The sequence below is a fragment of the Rhinoderma darwinii genome, chromosome 3 (assembly GCF_050947455.1).
Source record: "Rhinoderma darwinii isolate aRhiDar2 chromosome 3, aRhiDar2.hap1, whole genome shotgun sequence".
NCBI lineage: Eukaryota > Metazoa > Chordata > Amphibia > Anura > Rhinodermatidae > Rhinoderma > Rhinoderma darwinii.
In genome coordinates this window covers 288,765,962-288,783,880 of record NC_134689.1, presented here as the reverse complement: position 1 = coordinate 288,783,880, position 17,919 = coordinate 288,765,962, and the positions used below count along the sequence as shown (strand labels likewise).

At 41.1% G+C, this 17,919-nt stretch overlaps 1 protein-coding gene across 2 annotated transcripts in view; it reads left to right on the top strand.

Moving 5' to 3' along the window:
* COPS2 (COP9 signalosome subunit 2) overlaps positions 1–16,345 on the top strand; it is a 62,349-nt gene extending 46,004 nt beyond the window's left edge. For both annotated transcript variants that reach the window (XM_075858032.1, XM_075858033.1), the window contains exons 10-13: positions 589–686; positions 2,787–2,869; positions 13,196–13,254; positions 15,594–16,345. In XM_075858032.1, coding sequence (XP_075714147.1) covers positions 589–686; positions 2,787–2,869; positions 13,196–13,254; positions 15,594–15,738 — 385 coding nt within the window. In that variant the 3' untranslated portion in view covers positions 15,739–16,345. The remainder of the gene's footprint in view (positions 1–588; positions 687–2,786; positions 2,870–13,195; positions 13,255–15,593) is intronic.
* The last annotated feature ends 1,574 nt before the right edge of the window (positions 16,346–17,919 follow it).

The window sequence follows — 17,919 nt, the reverse complement described above, 5'->3', positions numbered from 1 at the left end:
CTACTTAGGGTTCACATCAGCGTTTGCCTACCGTTTAGCTTTTCGTTCATCTGTTCCGTCAGATGAACAGAAAGACAAGTGGAAAGTATCGTTTCCGTTTGCATTACCATTGATTTTAATGGTATTTTTTTTATTTCAGTTTGCCTCCGTTCCGCTACGTTGCCATTTTTTAATGGAAACAATAAAGCTGTGTGATGCGTTATTGTTTCCGTGACAAAAAAAATCTGAAAAGTAACGGAACGGATACCAACTGAAACCCAAAAAATACCACTGAACTCAATGGTATTGCATATGGAATCAATACTTTCCCTTTGTCTTTCCGTTCATCTGTTCCTCTGACGGAACAGAAGAATAGAAAGCCGAACGGAAGGCCATCGCTAATGTGGAAAATAAAGAAGATAAAATATTTCTCTCCCAGCGAAGTGTAAAAAAAACTTCAGAATCATCTAATCTGGTTAATAGAGTGGAGAAGCCAAGTGCCAACATTCCTGTAAATGGTAAAACATTGACCTAGAAGCCATGTACATTTTTGCCGTAGATTTTCAGATATATCAAAATGAGAAATCTAACCGCTCTCTTTTTATCCAGTGCCTATCAAAATAATGACATCACTGAGTTTGAGAAAATTCTGAAAACAAATCACAGCAACATCATGGATGATCCCTTTATAAGGGAGCACATTGAAGGTGAAGGTCGCTCTTGTCTAGCTCCGTATTTTGTATGAATAAAATGTTCTCTACAAGGGGTATTCATATGTGCAGACTTATGACTAATACTTTATTTAGCTGAATAGCACAGCTATGATTCTTGAGTGGGGCATGTAAAGGTTACCCTGAATTGAAAACACCACCCTGCTAATGTTGATCAGCACCGATCGCACAGTTCCTAATACTTGGTCTACAGCTCATCGACCAACCGGAGGGTTTAGTATTAAATACATTTTTCTGTTGGCCCAAGATTAAACTTGTCTAATGCAAATATTTTACAAGCTGTGCTATCTGTATGGGGACAAAATCCATTAAAGACAGTTCACACTGCATTTTATGGCGCTGGTTTTGATGCAGAAACGGCATCGTAATCCGCGCTAAAAAATGCCCTAAATCTCCCCCCATTGATTTGAATAGGAGGCATAAAAGAACCTGGTTTAAAACGTTTTTTAGCCGCGTCTTTAAACCAAAACCGCTTGCGGCTTTTGACCAAAACCACTTGTGGTTTTTGTATTGGGTTCATTTTACAATACGCCTAAAAAAAAAAACCTGTGGCAAAGAAAAACGCCACAAAAAAAACATCTGGCATTTCATCTGCCACAAAAATTCCTTCGTGAGCTTATACTTAGTGTAGTAGCTAAATGTTTGACAAACTTGTGACATGTCAGAAATTTGGATTGGTGGGGATCCGAGCACGGAGACCCCCACTAATCGCTAGAAGGAAGCAGCTGAAGCGCTCGTGTAAGCGCTCAGCCACTTCCTGTCTGTTCGGCTTTTTCTGGTAAAAAATGTATCTGTGTACGGACTCAATGGAAAGTCTATGAGCCCGTACTCCGATACATCGGCTTTCCGGGAAAAGCGAACAGACCTGAAGTGGCTGAGCGCTCACACGAGTGCTTCAGTCTAGCGATTTGGTGGGGGTCTCAGTGCTCGGACTCTCACCGATCCAAACTTCTGACATGTCACTATGGCATGTCAGAAGTTTGTCAAACGTTTAGCTACACTTTAAGACGTGCATATATAGATGGATGGATATAGAGAGAGATATATAGATCTGCTGGGTTGAACAGTCAAAACGGCATCAATGGTGTCCGCCTGCTTTATTGGTGGATAGTGTGGTACCTGCCAATAAAACAACTTTCGTCTGGCACCGGTTTACTGTTCACGACCAGGAGACCAAAAAAATTCCCTTTTGGTACTCCTTTCCCCAGTATTCTCTGAAGCAGTACCATTAAAATAACTGGACTGAACCAGGAGATCTTTGATCCAATCGTGGGCAGCTGCCATAATATTCCTCTCTGGCATCCAAAGTCAGATGTGCGGATATATACCATAGGCTTTCCTACAGATTGTGTCATCACCTGTTCTCCACTAGAGTGTAAAGATTTAGCAGTGTCACAGCATTGCCTTATATTACTAAGCAATATTTAGAATATATTTGGTACAGCCTAGCAAACAGTGTGGCTGAAGGACTTCCTAATGAATAATTACTATAGATAAGATGTGATTTTTAGTATAGAAAATCATAGCATTAATCTAGTTGCTATTGTTTAAGTTTTTAGGGTAATTTTAATTTTCTGTTTTTTTCTTTTTTTAAATTTGAAATTTTCTCTCTCCTTTACATATTGAAAGGGTAACTAAACTTTAAAAAAAACTTCTTACGTCCTAGTGACATGTCAGAAGTTTTGATCGGTAGGGGTCTGAGCACTGAGAACCCCACTGATTGCTAAAATAAAGCTGCAAAAGCGCCAGGTGAGCGCTAAGCCGCTTAGTTTCTGATCGGCTTTTTTCAGAAATCCAAGCGATTGGTGTACTGGCCCATAGACTTTATATTGAGCCCGTACACCAATTGCTCGGCTTTCCGAGAAAAGACGATCAGAAACTAAGCGGCTCACCCGAGCGCTTCTGCCACTTCGTTTTAGCAATCGGTCGGGGCCTCAGTGCTCAGACCCCCACTGATCAAAACTTCTGACATGTCACTATGACATGTCAGAAGTTTTTTGAAAGTTTAGTCACCTTTTAAGATTGCTCCACTTCCGGTTTATAATTGGTATTAATATTTAGGCTTTTTTTTTGTAGAACTTTTACGAAACATCAGAACACAAGTGCTTATAAAATTAATTAAGCCTTATACAAGAATACATATTCCTTTTATTTCGAAGGTAAGAATCATTATTGTTGTTTACTATTATTTTGTTACCCAGAAAAAAAAACCTGTATTAATACAAGAAGTCCATACTTGGCAGTAACTAAATGTGTTACTATCCAGGTCTGTATCGAATTATGCATTTCTCCCCTTATCTATCATATTTTGTCTTGCTTGTATTAAGTCAACAATCGTAAAGAGCTACAGTATGTTGTTATTTTAGCCGATTGCTTAACTAGCAATACCTTAGTTATCATATTATTTTATTATATATTTTACAAGGGGCAGAGATCTGATAAGAACCTGTAGGGGACTATAGAGAATATAAAACTGATATCTTACAAGTGTCCTATACATTGGCTTCTCTCTGTAATGCGTGTGAAGTGCATTTCACTAACAGAATAAAGGCTTCCATAGACCTCATTTGTATTCCGCTAATGATTACTGTATGACAATGCCAGGAAATCTATAATTTCTTGTACCGCTTTGGAGTATTACTATAATTACACTTTATACATCTTTTGTAGGTTTTTATAAAATATAATATCAGCTATCTATTAATACATTTCTCGCTTGTGTCATTGGGGTACATAGAAGACCGTGGGTATAGGCTGCAGCCACTAGGAGGGGACACTTGCCAATAAAAAGGTGTTCTCTCCTACTACTAGGCTATACCCCTCTTGTAGATACTGAGCTAATTTGTTTTAGAATTGTGTCCGTAGAAGACAGACCTACCTGTTTCTGTAGGTCTTATCTGCGTTTATTTTTTTTCTTTTGTTTCTTTATTTTTTCTTTACATCTCCAGGGTGGTTGTCAGTCTTACTTCTAGCTTAGTCAACCCCATGAGAGTGCCAAGGAAACCAGGCAGTTCTCTCCGCAACCTCCACCACCGGTCACCAAACCTCTTCTGCTTCCGCATGTGGCATTCCGGCTAACCCCACTGTAGTAACTGAAGAGGTGACCCTGCAAGACCTTATAGGGCGAGTAAAAGGTAATTTATAAGCCCTTACTTCTAACTCCTCTGGGCTGGTGGTTGGCCACATTGCCAAATTAAGGTTGCGGCCTGCGAGGCCACTCTCTTTCCCACTTTCCCTCTCCTCTGGCCAGTTACGACCTTGTTCAAAATGTAGCCTGCAGCTTCACTGGGGCCTACTAGGCTGCACTCTGCCTGTCTCTTGGGTGAGGGCCACCAGCATCACCAAAAGTTAGGCAACGGCTCTCAGTCTGGCCGCATCAAAAATTCAGCCCGCAGTTTGCTAGGCAGCTCTTGGCCTCTTCTTGGATGGGGACCACCTTGCTCCAGGCTGGCACCCGACCGCTTTGCTAAAGTCTGCATTTTTTTTTTATCTGACATGGAGATACACCGTTTTGCAAGCACCAGGCAGCCACATTACCCACTTCCATAGGTAAGTATGTGTTATGACGAGACCTTGTACCTGACATGGCTAAGCACCTACTGCAAACACCTGGCAACCATATTACCCTCTGATTTAGACAGAGTAATAGCGATACTGTAGGACCCTGTACCTCACAATTGCTACGCAATCATTGCGAGCACCAGGTAGGCAAGTTATCGCCTTCCTTAGGCGGAGTAATTGTGTCATTGCTACTCCCTGTACCTGACAAATATACAGTGTCATCGTGCGAACACCAGACGCTGTATCTGTCATCACTACACCGTTTTTGCGCCTGTTTCATAGCTGAAGTTTATTGTGGTATTGCTGGACTCTGTTCCTGAAATCGCTGCGCAGTTGTTGCAAGTCATAAGGCCACATCATCCGCTCTTTAGGTGGGTTAATCTTGTTGCAGCTTACCCTCTTTTTTTAGACCGTGTACTTGACTGCTACTAAAATAATTGGCAAAATGAGCCACACATTTGAGAAGGCTCTCTGTAGCACATTGGTCACAAAGTGCAACACCGTGGCCTGATCCCACGGAGTCGGACTGGGCACGATCCACGTTCTTGGTGACTCACCTTCCTAGGTCTCTTAATTCGTCAAAGACATCCTGGGTCTAACCAACCACCTTCCCTGGAAGCTGACCACTGCACCTGTGTGATGGCCCCTCTTGCGTTTGTTCACTTATAAACGACCAGATATGATTCACCCCTGGACTCAATCGTTTTCATCCCTTGACAGGAGACTTACTCTGTCACCCCCTTTCACACAGGAAGTTCCCCTTCCTAAGTCAGACTTCGAGGCTGACGGTTCTCCAATGGCTGTTCTGTGGGACAGCCTTATTGATCTAGTCCAGGAGATGCTCCAACTGAAGGCCCCAGTACCTTCCACTTCACTCTAGTTATGAGGTCTCTGTAGCTCGCCTGAGGATTTTATTCTTACCTATTCGGTCACAAGTCTCTCAAGGTATCCCGTTCGGACGTTTTCTCCCTCTCCAAACGTCTGGATCCGAAGACCTCCTTGCCAAGCGGCGAGCTTGCCCCTACGGTAGACCTGCCGGTTTCACCTCTGCCACAGGGGTATTGGTATCGTGAACCAGACGCTGCCTCTTTGCAATCGACGGGGCTTCTTGTCTGAAGCCAACCAGGTGACGATGCACTACTCAATTTTCCTCTGCAGGGAAATGCTCCGCAAGGTTCCTCTAAACTCAAGACAACTCTTGTGTTTTTTTTGGTTGTAAGCTTTGATCCACCTATGCATGACTATCACTCAGGACTGCTCAGATTGTGGGCAGGCTCCTTCAATTTGTGGACTCCTAGGTCCGTCTCATCCCAGATGCTTGGCTCTAAGAGTAGGCCCTCTTGTTTCCTAGTCTGTTTTTGAGGTCCAGAAGGACACATCCTTGATCTAATTTGCTTCCATAATTTTGTGTTGGATATTAGATCTCAATATCCAGCCCACCAGCGCTGCCTCAGGCAACCCTGGAAGCCTTTCCCTACGCTCAGTGTCACACTCGCCCACTTCATTGGACAATTCTTGCCTGTCGGTTTGTTATACACCCTAGCAGGGGCTTTCCTCTCACTTCCTTCTCTGGACTCCCTACTTAAAGAGGCTCTGTCACCAGTTTATAACTGCCCTATCTTCTACCTAATCTAATAGGTGCTTTAATGTAGATAAGTAATGTGTTGTTTTTAAAAAAACAAAACAAAGTGCTCATAAGTTTGTCAAAAATTAACGTTTTAAGTGTTATGCAAATTTGTTCTTAATGCCCAAGTGGGCGTTTTTATACTCTTGACCAAATGGGCGTAGTAAAGAGAAGTGTATGACGCTGACCAATCAGCGTCATACACTTCTCTTCATTCATGTGCAGCTGTACTCACAGCACAGTGTGATCTCACTTCTTCTCTTTACTAGGCCCACTTGGTGAAAAGTAAAAAAACGCCCACTTGGGCATTAAGATCAAATTTGCATAATACTTAAAATGCTCATAACTTTGTCCAAAGTACACTGTATTTTTTTAAAAACAACACATTGCTTATCTACATTAAAGCGCCTATTAGATTAGGTAGAAGATAGGGCAGTTATAAACTGGTGACCGAGCCTCTTTAAGAGCGTCCGTTTCGAACCAGCCTGATGATGCCTCGGTGGTTCCCTACTTTTACCATTTAGGTGACCATACCTTAGCAGTATTGTCAGTCATCTAGGTTCTATTGTAGGCAGAGAGTCACGTCTGACTCTCTCTATCGCCTACATAGCAGTAGGGTCTACTGGATCGAGGTCATTCTCAGCAGAAGATGTCTGGTGCTAGTGGTTTCTTTTATTTTCAGTCTTACACAGTGAATGCTCTGTTTTTTTTCTTGGGATCAGTTCTTCCTAATGTACTGTCCCTTTTTATTGTACGTTTCCCTCTCCTGACTCTTATCCCCTGGTCGCATATAGGAAAAAGACAAATAATCTATCCTAGTGACGAATTTCCCCAGAGTCTACTTGTCATAGACTCCCTACTCTCTCTGTTTAGTTTTTCAGCCAGTTTGGGGCGCGATGTCCGACGACATGTCTTCTCTACCCACAGTCCGAAGATCTCAGAATTTCTCAGAATGAGTCTTTAAACATGGTATATGCCAGCAAACTATCCCCCACCTCGTATTGTCCACAGGACTATCTTCTGTCATTGGAAGAGTGAATTTTTTTTTTTTTCATTGCCCAGGATTTTGTCTTTTCTCCAGCACCGTCTGAATCTAGGGCTTGGCCCTAGTTTTCTCTCTGAAGTGAGGTCTTTCCTCTAGGGGTTTGCCCCCTCTGTTCCCATATGTATTCTACACTATTCCTTGGGACCTCAACCTGGTCGTTTAGGCAGGTAACCTTTTTTGGTGGCCATCTCTTCCACCTGATGTGTGTCTGAGTTGGCATTACTTACCTGCCATTATCCACTCTTCATCCTGGGCATGCTCGCTCTCTACACCATTTGGATGTAGCTTTTCTGCTGGTCTGACTCTTTTTTTCAGAACATCTTCCGAGGCTACAATCCCTTTGGGTCGGTATGTTTTTTGCATGGCTTATTATGCTAAAGAGTTTTCCCATTTTGACTTTCAGCCCTTTTCACCACTTCAGTGGGGGTCTCTTGGAAGGCGTTCCATTGGGGCTCTGCTCCACAGATGCATTAGACCACTACCGAGTCTCCCTCTCTCCACTTATTACTCAGTTCTATAGCAGTGGGTGATGTTCTTTAGAATGTCCCACATCCCCAAATGACACGAGCGGAAGAATAGGATTTTTTGTTGCTTACCTGTAAAATCCCTTTCTCACAAAGGTTAATTGAGGGACAGAGCTACCACCAAGATATATATATTTTTCCGTCATTTGCTGCCTTTATTGGACGGATTGCTTTTGTTTTTGGTTTATAAAACCGCCAAGAGTTTGATTCTAGGTTTACTGTTTACCTTTTGTTGGCTTTTCCTAGTTGCCCCTACTTCTTCTATACAAAGGGATTAGCTCAGTGTCTGCCAGAGGGGTATAGCCTGAGTAGAAGGAGCTGACAACTCTTTATTGCTTAGTTTCACATCTTAGCCTATATCCGCGGTCTTCTGTATCCCACAATGAACTACTCGAGAAAATGATTTTACAGGAAAATCAACAAAAAATCCCCTTTTCTCATTCATGTGTTTTGTTTTTTGTTTTCTGGTCAGTGCTTTGGCAGTACTCCAGCAGTATTTTAGCTAATTTGGTCACAATCTTCATATTAAAATAATTACTGGAAATTTAAATCACATGACCTTTTTTCTTAAACATTTAGAGTTCACTCTCAGCATTAATTGGTGATATGCTTATAATATTGACAGGCTCAACATCACATGAGCATTTACTAGCTTGCTCAGTATTAGAGATTTCCTGTTGACCAGCTATGATTTATTTTATGGCTGTGCTGCCTCGGGTACTAATGATGGGATGAGACTTGTGTGAAACCCGAATGTTTGGGGAAGTAATTTGTGCACAAATGATCTCCCTATGCCAGGTTAGATATACCTCCGAGTCGTAGAAATGTCGTGGGTTTTTTTTTTTTGTTGCACAGGCTTTCTAACAATGCGTTCCAGAGGGATGTTCTTGCTTTGCAGTACAAGAAATTTAAAGGGAATCTGACAGCAAAATTATATCTACCCAACGACTCCCAGCACTTGGTAGGGCACTTAAAAACACGTGGACACATATCTTTGTGTCTTATCATAGCATCTTCATTACTATGAAAATTAACTTTATTGCGCTATGCAAATGAGATGGAAAACGCTACGTTGGTTAGTTGGCTTATTGAAGTTAAAGTTTTGTTCTCTCCAACAAAAACGCTATGAATGGCCACAAAGGTTTGTGTATGTTTCTACGTACCCTACTAAGCACGGTGAGTGGTTTGTTATTCATAAATCATGTGATAGGCGCCCCTTTAAAGAAAAAAAAATCCCAACTATTTTGGGATATGCACATTAGAACAAAAGTTGTTTCAATGTTTATTCCTAACCAGTCCAGAACTTAAAATTCAGTTGCTGCTTTTACATTTAGTTGGTGTATTCCGCACATTGCAAGGTGAAAAAGGTGGATGAACCTAAAAAGCATATGATTGCATTTTAAGCAATTTGCTAATACACAGTTCTTGCTGCTATCGGCAAAATACAGGATGTATTCGGTAAACTGTCACAGCAGGCGGGTTGTTGCAATGTGCTAAAGGCCATTGCGACAGCTCCTGCCCTTCCACAGAATATAGACTACGCTGTTGTGCTGCAGTCCTGAGGGAGGGGGCTATTGAAAATATTTTCCCTACTAGTAGTACAGAGGTATCATTTTTGTACCAACTGCTCATTTTCAGTAAAGGTGTGAATTGTGTTTAAAAGTAGACTTTCCCAGGTCACTTCAGACAGCCGATCAAAGAGTGCTCGGCCAAAGGTGGGAGGGGCATAGAGATCATTTGGTTAACAACCATCTACAATCTATGGCTAGTTTCACGTTTTTAGAGAACAGTCAGACACACAAGCTGAATTCATGAAAGCGTACAATTAAATTGTAAGTACAGTTAAAAAAATAAAATATATATACACGTGAAATGTTTGACTATGTATATATCGGTATTTGAGCTCCATATGAGGAATTCAGTCCTCATTATGTTACACAATAAGCCACTTGAAAAGATCGACGAACTTCTCACCTGGTATAGTAGGACATGCAAATAATAGATAAGGTTTTAATAGTTCAGTGTTTGAACAGCGCTTTGCTAAACACGTGACTGTTACTTGTCGCCTTGCGTAAGGTCTGTCGTATGCTTGACATTTTTTATCTCATCTGGGGTTTCTCAACCAGAGATGCTTTGTAGTTGGTAGGTGTCGCCAAGATTTTTTTTTTATGCACAATTGTGTTGTAATTCATTTGCGCTAGAGCTACATCATGAAATACGTAGAGGACTGTGGCACTCACAGATGCTGGCTTTGTCTCAAAACAAATCCATTAGTAATACCGGAACACTACATGTGGAGATGCCCCTCAGGATATTTTATGTAAACACTGCAGATTTGTTCTATGAAAATAGAAACTGTATTACTTTTATTAATCGTGCAAAACCTAACAGGAGTTGGCACATAGAGGAAATACAGTTAGGAGCATAGAAAAGTGTGGAAAAGTATTGCTTTTTGATCATATATCATTTTTTTGAAGCTGATGCTCAAAGTTCTTTACCCCAAGGTGAATACGGAAAAGATGCTACATTATAGCTTATTATGCTTTTTTTAGAGAAGTTTGTAAGCACAGTAGCAGTAAAGTACTATATGGCATTTCACCATTTGGGTCTAATAAAGGGTTATTCCCATCTCAGACATTTGTCATATCCACGGGATCTGCCATATAGGTCTAATGATTGTGGATCCCAGCTCCGGGACCCGCACATATATTGAGAAAGAGGGTCGACCGACTCACGTCCTGCCTGGTGGAGCGGCCGCCAACTGCCCACGCATGTGCGTGGATCTCCACATTTACCCCTTTACGACAAAGGATGGATATATCGGTCCTATGCAGGTGCTAGTTCCCGCATAAGTATGGATATATCCGTCCTCTGATCGCGTGGGTACTGCCAGTGTACCTACGCAGTCAGCGACAGGAGCACGGCTGTTATACACAGCCTAGCTCCTGCCGCAACCGCCGAAAATCGAAGCGCGCTCCGATTCCGGCAGTTTAACCTGTTAGATTCCGCTGTCAATAGCGACAGTGGCATCTAATGTGTTTGAGCTCCCTCTGTCACCCCATCGGCGCCCCGTAAAAAAAAAACGGGGTGCCGTTTGGTTTCCATGGCAAGTCTGCCTTCAGCTACTGCCTACTAGTCCTTGTCACAGGCATGGCCTATTAGATTGCAATAATGCTTTCTCATACTAGGTATACCAAAGCATTATATAAGCGATCAGCAGATCGCATGGGGAAGTCCCCTGTTGGGACTAAAAATAATAATGTAACACCGTTAAATAAAGTTTATGAAAAAAGATTAGTCAAAATCAAATAAATCCACATTTTCCCCCCAAAAAAGTGGTTTTATTTAGTAAAAGTGTCAAAACAAATAACACATATAGGGTATCCCTACTATCGGAACGACTTGAACAATAAAATGAACACATTAATTAAACCACCGGATGAACGGCGTCCAAAAAAACACAAAATACAATGGCAAAATTCTTTCTTTTCTCCCATTCCCCCCATAAAATAAAAGTTAATCTATAAGTCCAATGTACCCCAAAATAATCCTAATGAAAAGTACACCTTGGCCCGCAAAAATCAAGTCCACAAACAGTCACATCGACGGAAAAATAAAAAAATTACGTCTCTTGGAATACGGCGATGCAAAAACAAGTGTTTTTTTTCTAAAAGGGTTTTTATTGTGCAAACGTAAGAAAACATATAAAACCTATAAATATTTGGTATCCCCGTAATCGTGCCGACCCATAGAATAAAGGTAACATGTTATTTAGGCTGCATAGTAAATGGCGTAAATTTAAAGCGTGAAAATCAATGCTGGAATAGCTGCTTATTTTCAATTCTCTCCTAAAATAAAGTTAATAAAAGTTAATCGATATATTGTATGCATCCAAACATAGTGCAATTGAACAATACAACTCGTCCCGCAAAAAACAAGCCCATATTCGGCTATGTCGATGGAATAAAGAAAAAGTTACGACTCTTGGAATGTGACCGTGAAAAAACAAGAAATAATCATCTTTGGTCATTAAAAAGTTATTCCCATCTTCCCTTTTTTATTTTTATACCCTCAAAAATAAATATATTACACCCCTCCATTGTTTGATCTTTCCCCCATAATCACACTACAGGACTGCATGGTTCCCCCACCTCGTTCCTTATCATTTCTGCTTGAGTAGGCGGTACAAAGCTCTTTCCATTCACATAACCAGCAGATGGCGCTGTGAAAATATCACCGCACCACTTGCATCAGCATGCACGCTCCCGATGCTGCTATATATTGTATCACTGTATAATCCCAATGCTGCATGTAACGAAGTGCCAAAATAACGTCTATCAGGAGGTTTACTCGTTCCTCCCTCGTTATAATTCACTATGTGCTATGGAAAAGCACAATGTCCTCTCCCCTCTTTCTCCATTTCAGTGTTCAGATCTCCTAGACTAGTCCACAGTAATAAAAACTCTCTTTGTTTGCTCCAAAGTCCATTCTGATATCTCCATATTTACATATAGAGATTTCAGAGCAAGCACAAGTGTGAAAGCCCTGATAAGGGCTCTGATGTGCCAAGAACAACTGAATATGAGGGCTCTGCGGCTCCTTCACATTCCGGGGAGCCTTCCCTATTCACTTCTAAGTGGGCTGAGAGCTGAATAGGACAGCTCTCCGGCTACTGCGCATGCCTGAGAGCTTTCCTATTCGCTTCTATTGTAAAGGAGAGAGGTTTTATTAATTTACATAAGGAACCGATTGAAATATGATCTTCAAGTTGGGGATACCCCTTTACGTGCAATATGGCCTGGTCGTTAAGGAGTTACGGAAACAGAGCAAGAGCTAGGACCCGCATCTATCTGACATTTATGGCATATCCCGTGGATAACCCTTTAAAACTGTTTAAGACTTCAGTCAGAGCTATACGACCAGAGTATTTCCCGATATGTACTTTGAATAGAAGGCGCCGATGTATGCCACTGTTTAGCCATACAATGGCATACATTTAAAAAAATCAACACTTTCATAAAATAAAAAGATGGCGTTGGCATACGTCGGGGCAATGGGGCTCTATGGATGCATTCACCATATAGCTTAGTCACAGACACCGCTTACTGGCATCCCCTTCAGCAGAGTAGATCGGCACAGCAAGCGGGATAGATACAAGGGGTGGCTGAAAGCCGGATTGAGAACATAATAACGCAGATATGCTTGTAGTTTTAATCTCTAATCATGTGATCGTCATGGCTTCTGTTCATAAAGACGCCATGACGGCTGTAACGGATCTGTTTTTGAATGTAAAATGGATCACAACAAATCCTGGTGGATTTCATGGACACTTAGACTGAGCTACACGGAGACTTTTTGTAGCGCAATGAACTGAATATAACTATAAAGTGACCTCTTCAGTCTATAAGATTCCATGTAACTCAATGTGCAGTCCACATTGGACTGTAGTTAAAACATAGTTAAAATCACTCAGTTGACTTAGTGGGGTCCGTCAGCTTTCTGTATTTTTGACTCTAAGAACAGTGATGCGGACTTGATGGAAATATGAAATATTCTGGAATATGAAAGCTTGCGTTTTCTTCTTCTTCAGGATGTAAATGCGTGTACAAATGATGCTGTACTTTATTAATAAGTCTCTATGTAAATTGATTTTGCAATCTCACTTTTGTTCAGTCAAAGGGACTATTATAATGTTTTTCATTCTTCTGGTTTTTTTTGTTTTTTTTTATAGGAGCTTAACATAGATGTAGCAGATGTTGAGAGTTTGCTGGTGCAGTGCATACTGGATAAGTACGTAATGGTTTATACTTCTTTCACTTTTTTTTTTTTTTAATATATATATTTAACCAGTCACTTTCTGTAATTTGGAGCTTGCTGTGATCCTGTTAATGTTACTGATGACCAGAACAGAAGCTGGAAGGAGGTTACATTTTGGTGTTTTTAGCCTAAGGGTATGTTCACACGGCTTATTTTTAGGTGTATTTTGGAGTGTAAAACGCCTGTATTCGGTCCAAAATACACTTGAAATCTGCTTGAAAACCATTTCCTATTGATTTCAATGGGAAATACACGGTGTAATTTATATGAGGCGTATTTTTACGCCGGTGAATTAAAACAACGAAAAAAAAACAACATAAAAATACACCTTATAAAAGAGAAGTGACGTCACTTCTTGAAGCGTTTTCCAAGCTGATTTTCTATGGACACGAAAAAAGAAAGCCTTTAAGAACGCTTGCAAAAATCAAAACCGCTTGAAATCCGCTCCAAAAAACGGCCTCAGATTTTTCTGTCTGAACATATGGCGTGTGAACATAGCCTAACTTCCATTTATGCCGCGCTCCGAAGAGTCCAGGAAGCTGTCATATGGGGAGTTGTTTGGTTGGGTTAGAGTGTTGCAGTGACAGTGATCTGCAAAGTATCTTGGCATGTATCTTGCTTGTGCTGACCATACACATTATATTTGTTAAAGGATCACAATGACTTTAACAAGATTTATTAACAATCTAAAGATGTCCATACACTTGAGGTAGCTGTTGAACGAACAAGACAACAGCTCTTCCTCCCAGCTGGACCATTATGTGGGGACCGAAAAAAATTAAAGTGTACTCACTGCAGCATGCGACTACACTCGCTAATATACATTCCGGTCCCCATTGCGCTAACTATGACATTTTTGTAGATTTTTATAGCGCTGCCGGGGGACCGGAAATTTAGTGGCACAGTCTAACTCCATGATGACACGACTTTTCATCATATGACCGGCCCCGTTTTACTCTATGTAATCCATGTACTACTTCTACAGGGATTACATAGAGTACAGCGGGGACGATCACATGATGACGAGTCGTGTTGTCATGAAGGAGGACTGTCCAACTAGACTTCCGGTCCCCCGCCAGCGCTTTAAATATCAAAATCTCATCCGCGTGACATGGGACCGGAATGTATATTAGCGAGTGTTCTCACATACTGCAGTGAGTACACTAATAATTTACGGTCCCCACATAACCCGCTTAACATGCACGCTTGGCCAAACGTTCACATTTATTTCGGTGGGTTGTGGGAGATTAGCATCAAGAGAGGATGTATGCACAATGGGCTCAGATACAGTGACACAACGGATTATGTCCAAAAACAAGGCTTGCCTGTGTTTATTTTAGCATCCAGAAAAGAAACCGCCTTTACAGTTTAGGCGAGAGAGGAAAAGAAAAACCACCTCGGCTGAGCACTAAGGACATATTCACACGAATGTGTTAAACGTCCGTGCGACGTCTCGTTTTTCACGTCCGAGATGTGCAACGTTTGTGTTAAACAAGCCTAACTGAACAAGCAAACCGGTGTAACTATACCATGGCTGCTCTAAATGGCACTGGAGACACCGCAGTGTCACTTGTTACTCGCAGGTTCTTTGTAGACCAGTCAGCAGCAATCTGCCCCAGACACACACTGAATGCACCTTGCGTTACACACATTCTGCAGGGGCAGCTAATTTACTAGCCGTCTAGTCCTAATAACCAAGGTGGACTACGCTTGATACTCTTCCCCAATCCAACAACCGGCCCTTTTCCGGCTTTTCTAAAAAGCCAACTTCGAAAAGTCTGGACTTTCCACTACAGACCAAACATTTCCTGGAACCCTTTGACACACATGACCGGATTCTGGTGGAAACAAATTTTTCCTCAATGACTTTCCATATTACCGTCTCACAGGGAAGAGGGAAATAAGCTGCTGCCAGACCCCTCCTGGCAGTGGCGCTTCCCATTCGTGAACAAAGGATCGGGCATGTATAAGTCCAACATTCCTGATCCTTCTTTCCCCCGACATCTGGCATCGGGGGAGAATCTGGAGACCTCCATACATGTTTGACGGTCTATAGACTATCATCTAATGTGTATGGGAACTGTCCAGCAGCGCCAGAGATCTCTTTAAGCCACTTATATTGTGTGTGGGTGTATGTGTATGTGTGTGTGTGTGTGTGTGTGTGTGTGTGTGTGTGTGTGTGTATATATATATTTTGTACTTTTAATAAGACCACAAAAAAGATAATGAAATTGGGTAGTAATATTTATACTATATGCTTGTTCTAAGGTCAAATAATCACACTTTTTTTTTTTCTTTTATATATTTTAAAGCACTATTCACGGGCGGATTGATCAAGTTAACCAACTCCTGGAGCTAGACCATCAAAAGAGAGGTGGAGCACGATACACTGCTCTAGATAAATGGACCAATCAGTTGAATTCTCTCAACCAGGCTGTAGTCAGCAAGCTTGCTTAACCGAGAACAAGCTTTTACATAATAGCAAACCAAGTACTTAAAGGCAACAGTGCAGTCCTGTAACCCTGAAAAGGGACTTCGGATTGGTAAAGACGAACTACTGTCGGTTGGTGTGTGTTCCCCGAAAAAATCTAAAGGAAGTGCTTTCTGATCAGCTGGTATGTGTTTTGCTGCTGCATATGTCCCAAGAGAATAAACGAAAACAGCTTTAACCTCCAGAAGATAACCAAAATATCACAGGATCTATGCTGTATTGTCATCTTGCCCTGTAAAGTGTAACATTCTAGTAAAGTTTGCCACAGGCAAATCATGTCCCAAGCAAAGATTTTGTCCCGATTTTAAATCTACACTGACACATTACAGTTGGTTCAGTATAAACTTCTTTTACCTTATAAAAAAAAAAAAAAGAAATCAAAAATGAGAAAAAAAAATGTAACATAACCTGCAATAACTTGAAATGTGTTTCCTCTCAAAACTTCCTTGTATAAGCTGGCTGCATTTAACAAGAAGATATATATTCTATATAACCTTTGTAGACAACACTCAGACGGTGGCACACAGTCACTTAGGTTTCAAGCAGCGAAATAAACACCTCAGCTCAAAATAATTTCGTGTATTTCTTGCATAGGAACTCAAGACATTTATACCCATTTGGCAATACTTGCGGGATACATTGTTTGCAATTTTATTTTTTTCATCTGGTGTTAATGTTGCTTTCCATTTAACACAAAATACAACTTCATTTAAGTTTAGCAAAATTGACAAAGTAAACCATAGAAAACCTAAAGCTGAATATTTATTTCTTATACAAGTGGTCCCCCCGGTTACAATATTTTCAACATATAATGGTCTTTTCTGAACCACATTCAACATACAATGCCATAGACCCTGCCAATCTGCGGCACGTGCAACTGGCTGGAAGATCCAGAAAAATCTGCATGGGCTTTTCACTGGTAATACACGTGTTACTGAACTGCATGCACTGATTGGCTGTCTAGTAGCGCCTCTCTACAGTAAAGTACGGTACTACATGTCCTGTACTGCTCTTTACCTGTGTCAGGATGAGTTGCTTCTTTTGGACACCAGCTGAGAGCAACTCCATTTTATTTTTTTTGTACTCTCCACCTTGAAGAAGCTCCTGTCTTCTATACAAAGTAATTTACTGCCGCCAGCAACTATTTCTGACTTGTATATGTACAGATATGTATATCTTAATCTGTATTAGTTATCTACTTATTTTTCTTTTAATATGATTTTTTTTCTTGTTTTGGGTTGACATTTTGGAGTCTTCAGAACCAATTTCTAGTTTTCCATAGAGTTTTAGTCTCAAGTTACAATATATTCAACTTACAATGGTCGCCCCGGAGCGAATTAATATTGTACCTTGAGGTAGTACTGTATTTCAATATTTTTCTTACCTGTGTCCAATGTGTATTGTCGTCCTAGCCACAGAAATCACAGAAGTCCACTCGTTTTCTATCCAAAGTATTTTGAAAGTATTTATAAAGAGTTTTACCAGTTCTTGCAGACCATACATTTCTTTGACTTGCACAACGCCTGGTGGAATAAAATTTATGCTGAATAATGGCCTCACTGTGGAAAAAGAAATCCGACCTCAAAATTAAAGAAGTAGCTTCAGTGAAAAATAAACTGTTTTAGAGCCTCAAGTACGCCACCTTTGTGAAACATTTCCCTTCACAGCTAAGCTGTTTGTGCTGCAGATCTCTAGTTCTCCCGAAGTCCCTTACCGGAAGTTATCCTAGTTTGCCATGCTAGAGATACAGTGGAGCTGCTGCCCTGTCATTCTGTCACAAACCCATTAGCTTACATTACCCTCCTTCTCTGCTTGAATCCGTGCTGATGCTGCTGTGATCACAGGACTTTATTAGCAAGCAACGTCCCTCTACAGCCGTGTTTTTACACAGATCAATATGTCCTTTCTCGTTACAGCATACTTTATTATAAAGCATAAAATCTTATCAAATCCCGTGCTGGTGACCTCACCCCCAGTTTTTTTTCCATATCACTTATTGCAATCTGCACCAGTTTTGAGGACCATTGATGTCTTCCTCTTTGTGCTTCTGGTGTTCATAAACGTTGATGCTCCTATTGACATCAACAAAGCCCTTTAACCCCTTAATGACCGGGCCTGAAAAGACGTTAATGACCAGCTCAATTTTT